At 47.1% G+C, this 18921-nt stretch overlaps 1 protein-coding gene across 2 annotated transcripts in view; it reads left to right on the forward strand.

The window, feature by feature from the left end:
• The window catches only part of LOC115117120 (zinc finger protein 704-like), a 100697-nt gene extending 82475 nt beyond the window's left edge, over nt 1-18222 (forward strand). The window contains exons 5-10 of one of the 2 annotated variants that reach the window (XR_010464281.1): nt 5931-6031; nt 6555-6846; nt 7765-7893; nt 12662-12759; nt 13022-13903; nt 15713-18222. Coding sequence is in view for 1 of the 2 variants with exons in the window: in XM_065020248.1 (XP_064876320.1) it covers nt 5931-6031; nt 6555-6846; nt 7765-7893; nt 12662-12759; nt 13022-13136 (735 nt within the window). In the remaining variant the exon portion in view is untranslated. Of the gene's footprint in view, nt 1-5930; nt 6032-6554; nt 6847-7764; nt 7894-12661; nt 12760-13021; nt 15075-15712 lie in introns of those variants that run through there. The other variant, XM_065020248.1, reaches the window with a different exon arrangement.
• Nucleotides 18223-18921: the final 699 nt, after the last annotated feature.

Below are 18921 nucleotides of genomic sequence, written 5' to 3' on the forward strand. Positions count from 1 at the left end.
ATGACCCCCATCATAAAGGACTGACGAGGGACCACATGACCCCCATCATAAAGGACTGACGAGGGACCACATGACCCCCATCATAAATGACTGACGATGGACCACATGACCCCCATCATAAATGACTGACGAGGGACCACATGACCTCCATCATAAAGCACCACATGACCCCCATCATAAAGGACCACATGACCCCCATCGTAAATGACTGACGAGGGACCACATGACCCCCATCATAAATGACTGACGATGGACCACATGACCCCCATCATAAAGGACTGACGAGGGACCACATGACCCCCATCATAAAGGACCACATGACCCCCATCATAAAGGACTGACGAGGGACCACATGACCCCCATCATAAAGGACTGACGAGGGACCACATGACCCCCATCATAAATGACTGACGATGGACCACATGACCCCCATCATAAATGACTGACGATGGACCACATGACCCCCATCATAAATGACTGACGAGGGACCACATGACCTCCATCATAAAGGACCACATGACCCCCATCATAAAGGATCACATGACCCCCATCATAAATGACTGACGAGGGACCACATGACCCCCATCATAAATGACTAACGAGGGACCACATGACCCCCATCATAAAGGACCACATGACCCCCATCATAAAGGACCACATGACCCCCATCATAAATGACTGACGAGGGACCACATGACCCCCATCATAAATGACTGACGAGGGACCACATGACCCCATCATAAATGACTGACGAGGGACCACATGATCCCCATCATAAATGACTGACGAGGGACCACATGACCCCCATCATAAAGGACTGACGAGGGACCCCATGACCCCCATCATAAATGACTGACGAGGGACCACATGACCCCCATCATAAATGACTGACGAGGGACCACATGACCTCCATCATAAAGGACCACATGACCCCCATCATAAAGGACCACATGACCCCCATCGTAAATGACTGTACGAGGGACCACATGACCCCATCATAAATGACTGACCCCGATGGACCACATGACCCCCATCATAAAGGACTGACGAGGGACCACATGACCCCCATCATAAAGGACCACATGACCCCCATCATAAATGACTGACGAGGGACCACATGACCCCCATCATAAAGGACCACATGACCCCCATCATAAAGGACTGACGAGGGACCACATGACCCCCATCATAAAGGACTGACGAGGGACCACATGACCCCCATCATAAATGACTGACGATGGACCACATGACCCCCATCATAAATGACTGACGATGGACCACATGACCCCCATCATAAATGACTGACGAGGGACCACATGACCTCCATCATAAAGGACCACATGACCCCCATCATAAAGGATCACATGACCCCCATCATAAATGACTGACGAGGGACCACATGACCCCCATCATAAAGGACTGATGAGGGACCACATGACCCCCATCATAAATGACTGACGAGGGACCACATGACCCCCATCATAAAGGACCACATGACCCCCATCATAAATGACTGACGAGGGACCACATGACCCCCATCATAAAGGACCACATGACCCCCATCATAAAGGACCACATGACCCCCATCATAAATGACTGACGAGGGACCACATGACCCCCATCATAAAGGACTGACGAGGGACCACATGACCCCCATCATAAATGACTGACGAGGGACCACATGACCCCCATCATAAATGACTGACAAGGGACCACATGACCCCCATCATAAAGGACTGACGAGGGACCACATGACCCCCATCATAAAGGACCACATGACCCCCATCATAAAGGACCACATGACCCCCATCATAAATGACTGACGAGGGACCACATGACCCCCATCATAAATGACTGACGAGGGACCACATGACCCCCATCATAAATGACTGACGATGGACCACATGACCCCATCATAAAAGGACCACATGACCCCCATCATAAAGGACTGACGAGGGACCCCATGACCCCATCATAAATGACTGACGAGGGACCACATGACCCCCATCATAAAGGACCACATGACCCCCATCATAAAGGACCACATGACCCCCATCATAAATGACTGACGAGGGACCACATGACCCCCATCATAAATGACTGACGAGGGACCACATGACCCCCATCATAAAGGACCACATGACCCCCATCATAAATGACTGACGAGGACCACATGACCCCCCCATCATAAAGGACCACATGACCCCCATCATAAAGGACTGACGAGGGACCACATGACCCCCATCATAAAGGACTGACGAGGGACCACATGACCCCCATCATAAATGACTGACGATGGACCACATGACCCCCATCATAAATGACTGACGAGGGACCACATGACCTCCATCATAAAGCACCACATGACCCCCATCATAAAGGACCACATGACCCCCATCGTAAATGACTGACGAGGGACCACATGACCCCCATCATAAATGACTGACGATGGACCACATGACCCCCATCATAAAGGACTGATCATAAGGGACCACATGACCCCCATCATGAAAGGACCACATGACCCCCATCATAAAGGACCATCATAAAGGACTGACGAGGGACCACATGACCCCCATCATAAAGGACTGACGAGGGACCACATGACCCCCATCATAAATGACTGACGATGGACCACATGACCCCCATCATAAATGACTGACGATGGACCACATGACCCCCATCATAAATGACTGACGAGGGACCACATGACCTCCATCATAAAGGACCACATGACCCCCATCATAAAGGATCACATGACCCCCATCATAAATGACTGACGAGGGACCACATGACCCCCATCATAAATGACTAACGAGGGACCACATGACCCCCATCATAAAGGACCACATGACCCCCATCATAAAGGACCACATGACCCCCATCATAAATGACTGACGAGGGACCACATGACCCCCATCATAAATGACTGACGAGGGACCACATGACCCCATCATAAATGACTGACGAGGGACCACATGATCCCCATCATAAATGACTGACGAGGGACCACATGACCCCCATCATAAAGGACTGACGAGGGACCCCATGACCCCCATCATAAATGACTGACGAGGGACCACATGACCCCCATCATAAATGACTGACGAGGGACCACATGACCTCCATCATAAAGGACCACATGACCCCCATCATAAAGGACCACATGACCCCCATCGTAAATGACTGACGAGGGACCACATGACCCCCATCATAAATGACTGACGATGGACCACATGACCCCCATCATAAAGGACTGACGAGGGACCACATGACCCCCATCATAAAGGACCACATGACCCCCATCATAAATGACTGACGAGGGACCACATGACCCCCATCATAAAGGACCACATGACCCCCATCATAAAGGACTGACGAGGGACCACATGACCCCCATCATAAAGGACTGATCGAAGGACCACATGACCCCCATCATAAATGACTGACGATGGACCACATGACCCCATCATAAATGACTGACGATGGACCACATGACCCCCATCATAAATGACTGACGAGGGACCACATGACCTCCATCATAAAGGACCACATGACCCCCATCATAAAGGATCACATGACCCCCATCATAAATGACTGACGAGGGACCACATGACCCCCATCATAAAGGACTGATGAGGGACCACATGACCCCCATCATAAATGACTGACGAGGACCACATGACCCCCATCATAAAGGACCACATGACCCCCATCATAAATGACTGACGAGGGACCACATGACCCCCATCATAAAGGACCACATGACCCCCATCATAAAGGACCACATGACCCCCATCATAAATGACTGACGAGGGACCACATGACCCCCATCATAAAGGACTGACGAGGGACCACATGACCCCCATCATAAATGACTGACGAGGGACCACATGACCCCCATCATAAATGACTGACAAGGGACCACATGACCCCCATCATAAAGGACTGACGAGGGACCACATGACCCCCATCATAAAGGACCACATGACCCCCATCATAAAGGACCACATGACCCCCATCATAAATGACTGACGAGGGACCACATGACCCCCATCATAAATGACTGACGAGGGACCACATGACCCCCATCATAAATGACTGACGATGGACCACATGACCCCCATCATAAAGGACCACATGACCCCCATCATAAAGGACTGACGAGGGACCCCATGACCCCCATCATAAATGACTGACGAGGGACCACATGACCCCCATCATAAAGGACCACATGACCCCCATCATAAAGGACCACATGACCCCCATCATAAATGACTGACGAGGGACCACATGACCCCATCATAAATGACTGACGAGGGACCACATGACCCCATCATAAAGGACCACATGACCCCCATCATAAATGACTGACGAGGGACCACATGACCCCCATCATAAAGGACCACATGACCCCCATCATAAAGGACTGACGAGGGACCACATGACCCCCATCATAAAGGACTGACGAGGGACCACATGACCCCATCATAAATGACTGACGATGGACCACATGACCCCCATCATAAATGACTGACGAGGGACCACATGACCTCCATCATAAAGCACCACATGACCCCCATCATAAAGGACCACATGACCCCCATCGTAAATGACTGACGAGGGACCACATGACCCCCATCATAAATGACTGACGATGGACCACATGACCCCCATCATAAAGGACTGACGAGGGACCACATGACCCCCATCATAAAGGACCACATGACCCCCATCATAAATGACTGACGAGGGACCACATGACCCCCATCATAAAGGACCACATGACCCCCATCATAAAGGACTGACGAGGGACCACATGACCCCCATCATAAAGGACTGACGAGGGACCACATGACCCCCATCATAAATGACTGACGATGGACCACATGACCCCCATCATAAATGACTGACGATGGACCACATGACCCCCATCATAAATGACTGACGAGGGACCACATGACCTCCATCATAAAGGACCACATGACCCCCATCATAAAGGATCACATGACCCCCATCATAAATGACTGACGAGGGACCACATGACCCCCATCATAAATGACTAACGAGGGACCACATGACCCCCATCATAAAGGACCACATGACCCCCATCATAAAGGACCACATGACCCCCATCATAAATGACTGACGAGGGACCACATGACCCCCATCATAAATGACTGACGAGGGACCACATGACCCCATCATAAATGACTGACGAGGGACCACATGATCCCCATCATAAATGACTGACGAGGGACCACATGACCCCCATCATAAAGGATTGACGAGGGACCCCATGACCCCCATCATAAATGACTGACGAGGGACCACATGACCCCCATCATAAAGGACCACATGACCCCCATCATAAAGGACCACATGACCCCCATCATAAAGGACCACATGACCCCCATCATAAAGATGTTCTTGTGTGTTTTTGTTGTACTTCACTTTTTAAAAGTACTACGTATATTGATTACTACATGGTTGGGGAGGCGCTTTCAAGAAAGCCATTTCACTGTACTTGTGCACGTGACAACTTGAAACGGAACGACCTCTGACGAGTGATCAGAGATTTAAGACACGTCTGTCCTCAGAAGGCTTTCACCCCATCTGGTCATGTGTTCCTTTGTAGTGGGTTCGATTCCCAGGACCACCCATACGTAAAAATGTATGCACAAATGACTGTCTAAGTCGATTTGGATAAAAGCGTCTGCTAAATGTTATTTATTATTATTTGTACTATCTGAAAGTTGCTGCTCGGGAAGCAATTGGCCCCCGAGGGCCATGCTGTAATTACAGAGGACAGGTTGTGTGAGAAATGGTACAGAGCTGAGGTGTGTGCTCGTGGCGTATTTGATGTGAGAAAAGGATGACTAGGCTGGTGTCCAACGTTGTTCTCTCTCTCTCCTGTGTGTAATATCCAGAACTCCATGAAGGTGATGTTCAAGTGTCTGTGGAAGAACTGTGGGAAGGTTCTGAGCTCGGCTGCTGGGATACAGAGACACATCCGGACCGTTCACCTGGGGTAACACACACACACATACATACACACACACACACACACACACACACATACACACACACATACACACACACACACACATACACACACACACACACACACACACACACATACACACACATACACACACACACACATACACACACATACACACACACACACATACACACACACACACACACACACATACACACATACACATACACACACACACACACACCCATCCAACTTTTGACCCCCCCCAGCGAGAGATAACAGAGGCCTCTCCTCTCGATGGCCTTTCACTGAGATTGTCAAAGAACAACAGCAGATTAAATCCGGTGGGATTATCACCACGGTAACATTTCCTCATATTGGCTCAGCTTTGACAGGCCAGGGATGAATGAGGACGGAACAGAACAATGGTATCACATAGATCAGCAATCTGGTCCAATCCTAATTTCTCTGTAATGACAAGAGAAGGGCTCATCCAATACAACTCCATGCTGATATTAAACCCTTTTTGTAAACCCTCCCTCTCTTCCAGGCGTAACTGTGACTCTGACTGCAGTGACGGAGAGGAGGATTTCTACTACTCAGAGATCAAACTCAACACAGACTCGGTGGCTGACGGTCTGAGCAGCCTGTCCCCTGTCTCCCCCTCTGTGCTGTCCCCCGCCCCTCCCTCCAATGACCGCCACAGACGACCCCCCGCAGAGGGCAGCAACGGGTCCAGTGGGAACAAGGAGAACCACAGCCACGCCCACTCAAACACCACGCCCCTCAGTCGCTCCGCCCCCAGCGCCCTCTACCTCATCCACACTGACCACGCCTACCAGGTCAGAGAGATACCCACTAAACTACTGGCCACGCCTACTGATAGCTTAAGTAGCAAAGTGCTTCCATATTTGGGTTTTAAGCAGGAAGTGTCAAAGTGCTTCCAGTATTTGGGTTTTAAGCAGGAAGTGTCAAAGTGCTTCCATATTTGGGTTTTGAGCAGGAAGTGTCAAAGTGCTTCCATATTTGGGTTTTAAGCAGGAAGTGTCAAAGTGCTTCCAGTATTTGGGTTTTAAGCAGGAAGTGTCAAAGTGCTTCCAGTATTTGGGTTTTAAGCAGGAAGTGTCAAAGTGCTTCCATATTTGGGTTTTAAGCAGGAAGTGTCAAAGTGCTTCCATATTTGGGTTTTAAGCAGGAAGTGTCAAAGTGCTTCCAGTATTTGGGTTTTAAGCAGGAAGTGTCAAAGTGCTTCCAGTATTTGGGTTTTAAGCAGGAAGTGTCAAAGTGCTTCCATATTTGGGTTTTAAGCAGGAAGTGTCAAAGTGCTTCCAGTATTTGGGTTTTAAGCAGGAAGTGTCAAAGTGCTTCCAGTATTTGGGTTTTAAGCAGGAAGTGTCAAAGTGCTTCCATATTTGGGTTTTAAGCAGAAAGTGTCAAAGTGCTTCCATATTTGGGTTTTAAGCAGGAAGTGTCAAAATGCTTCCAGTATTTGCTAAAGAGACTGTACAGATACATTTTCATTGATTAAGTGCTTGATTAACTCTTATTGTTTGGTTGATTTGATTTGTTTGTTAATTCATTTGATTGACTGACTTATTGGTTAATTGATTTATTTATTGTGTGTGTGTGTGTGTGTGTGTGTGTGTGTGTGTGTGTGTGTGTGTGTGTGTGTGTGTGCGTGCGTGCGTGCGTGCGTGCGTGGCTATACACTGGTCTTTAAAGGTGTGACTGCCTCATGATTTGTTGCTGTCCCTTTCCAGGCTACATCTCCAGTTACCATCCCCTCCACTGGGTCAGGCTCTGCTGCCTCCACCTCCTTCACCCCCAGCAGCAGCTCCAATTTCAGCATCTCCTGGCAGTCACCTCCTGTCACCTTCACTGGCACCGCTGTGAGTATAAACGCCCCAACAGATCCACAGATGGCGCAATCTCTATTGCCCTCCACACTGCCCTTTCCCACCTGGTCAAAATGGGGCACCTATGTGAGAATGCTATTCATTGACTACTCAACGTCCAACACCATAGTGCCCTCCAACCTTATCATTAAGCTAAGGACCCTGGGACTAAACACCTCCCTCTGCAACTGGGTCCTGGACATCCTGACGGGCCGCCCCCTGGCGGTAAGGGTAGGCAACAACACATCCACCATGCTGACCCTCAACACGGGCCCCCCCCTCCGCGTGCGGAGTCCCCTCCTATACTTTCTGTTCACCCACGACTGGATGGCCACAGACGACTCCCAGCACCATCATTAAGTTTGCAGACGACCCAACGGTGGTAGGACTGATCACAGACGATGAGACTTTTGGGAGGAGGTCAGAGACCTGGCAGTGTGGTGCTAGGACAACAACCTCTCCCTCAACTCCCTTTGAGCAAGACAAAGGAGCTGATCGTTGACTACAGGAAACGGAGGGCTGAGCATGCCCCCATTAACATCGACAGGGCTATAGTGGAGGGGCTGAGAGCTTCCTCGTTGACTACTTCACTAAGGATCTATTTTTATTTTAATAAATAATGTAACCTTTAGTCAGTTAAGAACCAATTGTTATTTACAATGACGGCCTACCCCGGCCAAACCCGGGCGATGCTGGGCCAATTGTGCGACGCTCTATGGGACTCCCAATCACGGTCGGATGTGATTCAGCCTGGATTCAAACCAGGGACTGTAGTGACGCCTCTTGCACTGAGTTGCAGTGCCTTAGACCGCTGCGCCACTCGGGAGCCCTGTGTGGGCCATCTATTATGGTCCAAACTCACCAACAGTCGTGAAGATAATGCCTCTTCCACATCAGGAGACTGAAAAGAGTTGGCATGTGTCCTCAGATCCTCAAAAAGATCTACAGCTGCACCATCGAGAGCATCTTGACAGGCTGCGTCACCACTTGGTATTGCAACTGCTTGGCATCTGACCAAAAGGCGCTACAGAGGGTGGTGCAGATGGCCCAGTACATCACTGGGGCAAAGTTCCCTGCTATCCAGGACCTCTATACCAGGCGGTGTCAGAGGAAGGTCCTAAAAAAACTCCCAAGTCACCCAAGTCTTAGACTGTTCTTTATGCTACTGCGTGTTAGGCGGTACCGGAGCACCAAGTCAAGGTCCAGAAGGCTCCTTAACAGCTTCTACCCCAAAGCCATAAGACTGCTGAACAGTTAATCAGATGGCCACCTGGACTATTTACATTGACCCCCACTGACTATCTTGAACTGGTTCTATGCACACTCACTGGACTCTACCCACACACTCACTGGTCTCTACCCACACACTCACTGGACTCTACCCACACACTCACTGGTCTCTACCCACACACTCACTGGTCTCTACCCACACACTCACTGGTCTCTACCCACACACTCACTGGACTCTACCCACACACTCACTGGTCTCTACCCACACACTCACTGGTCTCTACCCACACACTCACTGGTCTCTACCCACACACTCACTGGACTCTAACCACACACTCACTGGACTCTACCCACACACTCACTGGTCTCTACCCACACACTCACTGGACTCTACCCACACACTCACTGGACTCTACCCACACACTCACTGGTCTCTACCCACACACTCACTGGTCTCTACCCACACTGGACTCACTGGACTCTACCCACACACTCACTGGTCTCTACCCACACACTCACTGGACTCTACCCACACACTCACTGGACTCTACCCACACACTCACTGGACTCTACCCACACACTCACTGGTCTCTACCCACACACTCACTGGTCTCTACCCACACACTCACTGGTCTCTACCCACACACTCACTGGACTCTACCCACACACTCACTGGTCTCTACCCACACACTCACTGGTCTCTACCCACACACTCACTGGTCTCTACCCACACACTCACTGGTCTCTACCCACACACTCACTGGACTCTACCCACACACTCACTGGACCACCCACACACTCACTGGACTCTACCCACACACTCACTGGTCTCTACCCACACACTCACTGGACTCTACCCACACACTCACTGGACTCTACCCACACACTCACTGGTCTCTACCCACACACTCACTGGACTCTACCCACACACTCACTGGACTCTACCCACACACTCACTGGTCTCTACCCACACACTCACTGGACTCTACCCACACACTCACTGGTCTCTACCCACACACTCACTGGTCTCTACCCACACACTCACTGGACTCTACCCACACACTCACTGGTCTCTACCCACACACTCACTGGACTCTACCCACACACTCACTGGACTCTACCCACACACTCACTGGTCTCTACCCACACACTCACTGGACTCTACCCACACACTCACTGGTCTCTACCCACACACTCACTGGTCTCTACCCACACACACACACACAGACACATGCGCATGCATATTGATGCGACACACTCACACTTTCACACTCTTCACATACGCTGCTGCTACTCTGTTTATTGTCTATCCTGATTGCCTAGTCACTTTACTACCTACATTTTTCTTTATTTTGACTATTTTCTGCATTGTAGAATAATAGTGAAGACATCAAACTATGAAATAACACATGGAATCATCTAGTAACCCAAAAAGTGTTAAACAAATCCAAATATATATTTTTGTTTTTTATTAGATTCTTCAAAGTAGCCACCCTTTGGCTTGATAACAGCTTTGCACACTTGGCATTTTCTCAACCAGCTTCACCTGGAATTATTTTCCAACAGTCTTGAAGGAGTTCCCAAATTCCTTCACTCTGCGGTCCAACTCATCCCCAACCATCTCAATTGGGTTGAGGTCAGGTGATTGTGGAGGCCAGGTCATCTGATGCAGCACCATCCCTCTCCTTATTGGTCAAATAGCCCTTACCCAGCCTGGAGGTTTGTTGGGTCATTGTCCTGTTGAAAAACAAATGATACAGTGGCTTGTGAAAGTATCCACCCCCCTTGGCATTTTTCCTATTTTGTTGCCTTACAACCTGGAATTAAAATTCATTTTTGGGGAGTCTGTATCTTTTGATTTACACAATATGCCTACCACTTTGAAGATGCTAAATATTTTTTATTGTGTGAAACAAACAGGAAATAATAAAAAATAAAAAAAATTGAGCGTGCACAACTATTCACCCCCCAAAGTCAATACTTTGTAGAGACACTTTTTGCAGAAATTTCAGCTGCAAGTCTCTTGGGGTATGTCTCTATAAGCATGGCACATCTAGCCACTGGGATTTTTGCCCGTTCTTCAAGGAAAAACTGCTCCAGCTCCTTCAAGTTGGATGGGTTCTGCTGTTGTACAGCAATCTTTAAGTCATACCACAGATTCTCAATTGGATTGAGGTGGGGGCTTTGACTAGGCCATTCCAAGACATTTAAATGTTTCTCCTTAAACCACTCAAGTGTTGCTTTAGCAGTATGCTTAGAGTTATTGTCCTGCTGGAAGGTGAACCTCCGTCCCAGTCTCAGATCTCTGAAAGACTGAAACAGGTTTCCGCTCAAGAATTTCCCTGCATTTAGCGCCATCCATCATTCCTTCAATTCTGACCATTTTCACAGTCCTTGCCGATGAAAAACATCCCCACAACATGATGCTGCCACCACCATGCTTCACTGTGGGGATGGTGTTCTCGGAGTGATGAGAGGTGTTGGGTTTGCGCCAGACGTAGTGTTTTCCTTGATTGCCAAAAAAACTCAATTTTAGTCTCATCTGACCAGAGTACCTTCTTCCATATGTTTGGGGAGTCTCCCACAAGCCTTTTGGCGAACACCAAACATGTTATTTATTGATTTTTAAGCAATGCCTTTTTTTCTGGTCACTCTTCTGTAAAGCCCAGCTCTGTGGAGTGTACGGCTTAAAGTGGTCCTATGGACAGATACTCATATCTCCGCTGTGGAGCTTTGCGGCTCCTTCAGGGTTACCTTTGGTCTCTTTGTTGCCTTTCTGGTTAATGCCCTCCTTGCCTGTCCGTTAAGTTTGGTGGGCGGCCCTCTCTTGGCAGGTTTGTTGTGGTGCCATATTCTTTACATTTTTTAATAATGGATTTAATGCTGCTCCGTGGAATGTTCAAAGTTTCAGATATTTTTTTATAACCCAACCCTGATCTGTACTCCTCCACAACTTTGTCCCTGACCTGTTTGGAGAGCTCCTTGGTCTTGGTCTCCTTGGTACACATTACTTAGTGGTGTTGCAGACTCTGGGGCCTTTCAGGACAGGTGTATATATATTGAGATCATGTGACACTTAGATTGCACACAGGTGGACTTTATTTAACTAATTATGTGACTTCTGAAGGTAATTGGTTTACACCAGATCTTATTTAGGGGCTTCATAGCAAAGGGGGTGAATACATATGCACGCACCACTTTTCCAGAAATGAACTGTTAACATGGCACACCTGTTAATTGAAATGCATTCCAGGTGACTACCTCATGAAGCTACAATGTAGAAAATAGTAACAATTAAGAAAAAACCTTGAATTATTAGGTGTGTCCAAACTTTTCACTGGGATTGTACATATTACCTCAGTTATCTCAACTACCTAACTCGTACCCCTACACACATCACACACACACACACACACACACAACAATACAGCCTCTCAAGCATACCAGTTGTTTTTTTGTGTCCGTATCTAAATTAAAGTTCTCTGTCTATCTTTGTGTTCTGATAGCTCTTGTTGTGTTTGTCTCTCTCCAGGTCTCTCCCACTCACAGTCGGACTCAGAGTTTTGTAGAGCAGCGGCCCCAGACCATAGCAGTCCTCTCCTCCCCTCCCAGAGCCACTGGCTCACTCAGGTACTGATGACCTCTACTGACTGACCTTTCACTGATGACCTCTGAACTTTGGGCATCCTGAAGTCACAGGAAATCCTATGTTGTATCCACATTTAGAGAGAGCAACCATGTCCTGTTTAGGAATTAAACAAACTAGCAGATTATTTATGTTTTCTTCACATAAACTAAATCAACAATTTTAGATGTTGTTTTGTCTATCATTATAAACCAAGTCAAAGATAACAACCGTATTTGACCATATCCTCATCTCGCCCCTCTCCAGCCGTAAGTCCCGTGGCGAGGGTAAGAAGTGTCGTAAAGTGTACGGGATGGAGAACAGGGACATGTGGTGCACTGCCTGCCGATGGAAGAAAGCCTGCCAGAGATTTACTGACTGATTTACTGACTGAACCAACCAAGTAACCAACCGACCAACCGCTGTGGCTGCATGCCCTTCGCCATGGAAATCAGGGATGTTCCTTTCTGTTCCCTTCCTAAGCATGCGTTAACGTCACTCCAAAACCAATGATCAGTCTACTCCAATGACCCCTCCCTAACCCGACTGTCTATCAGAACCAACAGGATGGAGCTGTCCTGAGTAAATCCCAAGTTAACTCTAGCTCCCTCCCACTTCCAACCTCGGAAGCAACAACCAACACGCAGCTCTAAAGATGACAACAACATCAAAATAACTCTGCTTTTTATATGTTGAGTTTGTTGTCTCTCTTCTTTCTATGTTTTGAAAAACAAAAGGCATCTCAGATTTTTTTTTTTTTAAAGGAACATTCGTCAGGCTAGAAGGGACCAGAAAACAGGCTTCCTTTGTCCATAGAAGACTGGCCATTTTGTTTTATCTTTGGGAGAATCAAAAGAGAGGAGGGGAAAGATCCTTCTTTCCTCAGTCCCTTTCTCTCTGTTCTATCCTGTACAGTCTGGATCTCTACTCCCTCTCTCCTCCGTCGTCACCCCAGGGAATGGATCTTGTGTCTGGACTCGGGAGGGGTCGATAGCACCCCCTGGTGGGGGAAAATGGATCAATTCCAAAACAAATACAAATACCCAGTCAGGGTGCTGAACAGACTAACATTGCCAGCAGCAACAAGCCTCACGCCACAAGCAATTCAACACACAGCAACACAGGACAACACAGTTTTCTATCTCAAATGTAATGTATATCTATCTATCTGTCTGTCTCTATCTGTCTGTCTCTGTTCCTGTCCCTCTGTCTGTCCATCTCTCCAGTTTACTGAAGCTATTAAGGGACATTTTCTTTCAGGGATTGTCGATCAACAGAAAGCCAGCAGCTCACATTTAAATATAGTTATTTACAATGAGAGTTTTGGTCACATGATATCTACTTGCAACCAAAAAGTTTGTTTTGTTGGTGGGTTTTTTATATGCCATTTTCTTTAATGTTGTTGTTTCTCGGTATCTATTCTTCTTGGTGTTTTGAAACTCCAATGTTACAGCTCTCCGACACTCTTTGGGCTGAAACAACCAACCAGCCGTAAAACCCTCCTCCACACCCCATCTTCCATCAGGAATTTGAACTAACGTTTTGTTTACGGGCGCTATACTTTACCAAAGACCCAAGATGGAGGGTCTGCTCAATACCAAAATTGAGTGAAGTGAATGAGCACTTGTAAAGGCAGTCTCAGTGGATGATCTTGTGTTGAGGTGGGGTTAACATCTCTCTCTCTCTCTCTCTCTCACGCTACTCTGTCCTGTGTTGACCTTCCAGGTTGATGGGAGAAATGATGGTAAAGTAGTGGTAGTAACGCCATGCTGTGGCCGGGCCAGCCTAGACCTGCCCACTAGGCCCTGGGCTGTTACACCTAGAGGTGGGAAAAGGCTGAGGGAATATATAGCACTCCAATATCTCTCTCTCTCTCCATCTACATCTCCCTCTCTCTCTTTCTCTCTCCCTCCACATATTCCTCTCTCTCTCTCTCTCTCCTTCTACATCTCTCTCTCCCTCTACATCTCTCTCTCTCCCTCCACATATCCTCTCTCTCTCTCTCTCTCTCCCTCTACATCTCCCTCTCTCTCTCTCCCTCCACATATCCCTCTCTCTCTCTCTCTCTCTCCCTCTACATCTCTCTCTCCTTCTACATCTCTCTCTCCCTCTACATCTATCTTTCTCTCCCTCTACATCTCTCTCTCTCCCTCTACATCTCTCTATCTCCCTCTACATCTCTCTCTTTCCCTCTACATCTCTCTTTCTCCCTCTACATCTCTCTCTTTCTCCCTCTACATCTCTCTCTCTCCATCCACATATCCCTCTCTCTCTCTCTCCCCCTCTACATCTCCCTCTCTCTCTTTCTCTCTCCCTCCACATATCCTCTCTCTCTCTCTCTCCTCTACATCTCTCTCTCCCTCTCCCTCTACATCTCCCTCTACAGCTCTCTTTCTCTCCCTCTACATCTTCCTCCACGTATCCATCTCTCTCTCTCTCTCCCTCTCTCTCTCTCTCTCTCCCTCTACATCTCTCTCTCTCTCCCTCTACATCTCTCTCTCTCCCTCTACATCTCTCTCTCTCCCTCTACATCTCTCTCTCTCCTCTACATCTCTATTTCTCTCCCTCTACATCTCTCCCTCTACATCTCTCTCTCTCCCTCTACATCTCTCTCTCTCCCTCTACATCTCTCTCTCTCCCTCTACATCTCTCTCTCTCCCTCTACATCTCTATTTCTCTCCCTCTACATCTCTCTCCCTCTACATCTCTATTTCTCTCCCTCTACATCTCTCTCTCTCTCCCTCTACATTAATCTCTCTCTCGCTCTACCTACATCTCTCTCCCTCTACATCTCTCTCTCTCTACATCTCTCTCTCTCTCCAATTGGGCAGGCACAGCAATCTTTCTCTCTCTCTCTGGACTAAAGTATTCAGAAGCTCTGTGATAGAGCAGTCAACTTACCTGGTAAAATAACGGATAAATAACTAAATAAAATAGGTTTAACTGTGTGATTGACAGGTGACAGAGGCCAACCCACTGGTGCAGCTAGCTGATTGGTTTTGTTGACTTGTCTAACTCCACCCACTTCCTCTTGATGAGACCAGCCACCTGGTTGGCTGGGACACAGGAAGCTAAGTCAAATGGTTTATTCATTGTGAAAGTGACGTTACTGTACTATGCTTTTATATCCATGCTGAGGAGTATGCAAGTGCGCATTTCGGGAGAAGTGTGGAGAATCGGGACGTTGCCTAATACTCTTAAATGAAGGGCAATATAACATGGGTTAAAGGTCAAAGAAGTACACACACACAGTCCAGCACCAGCTATATAAACACACTATTATACAGTACCCACTCTGTTCACAACCCAGCTTCCTCCTCACCTCGATTATACTGCATAGGACTATCCTTTATCTTACTCAACACTTTTCTCTTTTTGGTCTTCTATTCGTACGTTTATGTAGATGGAGCTCTGATTCAATTGTTTATTAAGCTAAATGTTCTCCACTTTAAAGCTAAACAATTTATCCAACACTCAATGAATAAGAGAGGTTCAGTCGGAAGCGAAGAAGGGCGACAATAATTTATGTGTTGTATCATTCATTCACCTGTAGGCTAAACCTATGTTGTGAACATGGTATGACCTGGGTCTCGTTCATTCACCTGTAGGCTAAACCTATGTTGTGAACATGGTATGACCTGGGTCTCGTTCATTCACCTGTAGGCTAAACCTATGTTGTGAACATGGTATGACCTGGGTCTTGTTCATTCACCTGTAGGCTAAACCTATGTTGTGAACATGGTATGACCTGGGTCTCATTCATTCACCTGTAGGCTAAACCTATGTTGTGAACATGGTATGACCTGGGCCTCGTTCATTCACCTGTAGGCTAAACCTATGTTGTGAACATGGTATGACCTGGGCCTCGTTCATTCACCTGTAAGCTAAACCTATGTTGTGAACATGGTATGACCTGGGTCTCATTCATTCACCTGTAGGCTAAACCTATGTTGTGAACATGGTATGACCTGGGTCTCATTCATTCACCTGTAGGCTAAACCTATGTTGTGAACATGGTATGACCTGGGTCTTGTTCATTCACCTGTAGGCTAAACCTATGTTGTGAACATGGTATGACCTGGGTCTCATTCATTCACCTGTAAGCTAAACCTATGTTGTGAACATGGTATGACCTGGGTCTCGTTCATTCACCTGTAGGCTAAACCTATGTTGTGAACATGGTATGACCTGGGTCTCATTCAGTGCCATTGTATTATGATGTGGACATCTGGTTGTTTAGAGAGAAATCTATATATACTTAAAGAGTAGATGTTTAAATCTAAAGTGAAAGAGATGGATCTGGTTGTTGTTGTTTTTTCTACTATTTTGCATTTATTAATGACTATTATATGTTGTTTTTATGTTCAGCTGAAAGAAGACAGTGGATGGTGTAATCGTGTCATTCTGAGGAGAATTCTTTCATTCTGAAACCAAGGAATGCTTGTTTTGTTACACAGCACCAGAACTCCACAGCACCAGCACTCCACAGCACCAGCACTCCACAGCACCAGCACTCCACAGCACCAGAACTCCACAGTCACCTAAATACACACACACACACACACACACACACACACACACATACAGTAACCCTTTATAATATCTGGAAGTGTCGTTTAGCAACTCCAACCTGACAGCTCGCTCTGTGTGTGAGAGAGCATGAGTGAGCTCTTCGGCTTGTGTCTGGCCCAATGATGTATATAAACTCTGGATGACTGACAGGGGGCGCTGTATTGAAGCCATCTTGCTATTCCTCCATTCTAAAAAATAAATACATGTATCAATCTTAAAGTATAATTTTTAGAGTACTAATGTTACTGTCCTCACTACAACAAAAAATACTTAAATACATGTCATTTTGTCCTTTGCATTTAATTGAAATACTGTAGAATTCCACTCATTCCTATGGAGGACTGATCTTACTGGGGAGTGGCGATATGGCCGACCACTGGCTTCAAAGCCTCTCATTGGCCAATACATGGCACCAGTAATCCAGGGTTTGTATGCCCCCACACCACATCCTCGCCTCCTTCTGTTAAAAACAATTTGTTATGAAATGACAGGACGGGCAACGTTTAAGCTACAGGAGTCCACCCACCCGGGATTCTGTTGTTTTAACGTTTACCGTTGATGTATGTTGTCAACGTTCCCTCTCTCTGGTATCTAATGGCGATGCCTTGTTTACCTCACTGTGGTGCTTTTTAACATTTTTTGTTTAATAAACGGTATCCCCGTTCATAGAAATATCATTCTAGATGATTTTTTCTATGTCTCCGTTGTTGTGTGTAGATTGTCAGCCCGAGAGGTGCTGTGCACTCCGTTAGCAGGGAACGCAGTGAGGGGGTCTCTTCTGGTCCAATAAGGTTTCACTATAATGCTCTTTTATATGGCCATGCTGTTACACTGTAGTAGAACATGAAAATAAAAAACAACTGCCTCAAGACAAGTTCTTGTGTCTCAACAGAGAACTCGGTGTGTCGTCACCAAAGCTGTCGTCTTTCTCGTCCCCTCTGGTTTACTGTGTGTGTTGTAGGTTATTTCTGTGGATATCAACCGGCCACGTTCCAATTCTAACAGATATAGTACTGAACAGAAAGGGGAAATATATAAGGTACAATGTTGTTTACATGTAATAGTTAATATCTTTACACCTATTATATATCTAGCTACAGTATTATTGAGCGAAGGCAGGTTTGAATTGAGTTCTTGTATAAAGTGTACACCCACCCTATCAGCCTACATCACCTTGTCTCTCTGAAACGTAAATACCTTTCAGCTAGTTCTGAGTAACTGTGTTTAACCATCATGCTACTAAATAAACTAGGGTATGTGGTTCATCTGATTTCCCTAAAGGTGTCAGGATCAATGATATATCATCCATTATTTACATTGGTCAGTGTAACAGAACAGAGCTGGATGAATGGAACCTGGGGGAACAGCAGAACAGATCTGGATGAATGGAACCTGGGGGAACAGCAGAACAGATCTGGATGAATGGAACCTGGGGGAACAGCAGAACAGATCTGGATGAATGGAACCTGGGGGAACAGCAGAACAGATCTGGATGAATGGAACCTGGGGGAACAGCAGAACAGATCTGGATGAATGGAACCTGGGGGAACAGCAGAACAGATCTGGATGAATGGAACCTGGGGGAACAGCAGAAC

Source organism: Oncorhynchus nerka, linkage group LG7 (assembly GCF_034236695.1).
Source record: "Oncorhynchus nerka isolate Pitt River linkage group LG7, Oner_Uvic_2.0, whole genome shotgun sequence".
Classification (NCBI taxonomy): domain Eukaryota; kingdom Metazoa; phylum Chordata; class Actinopteri; order Salmoniformes; family Salmonidae; genus Oncorhynchus; species Oncorhynchus nerka.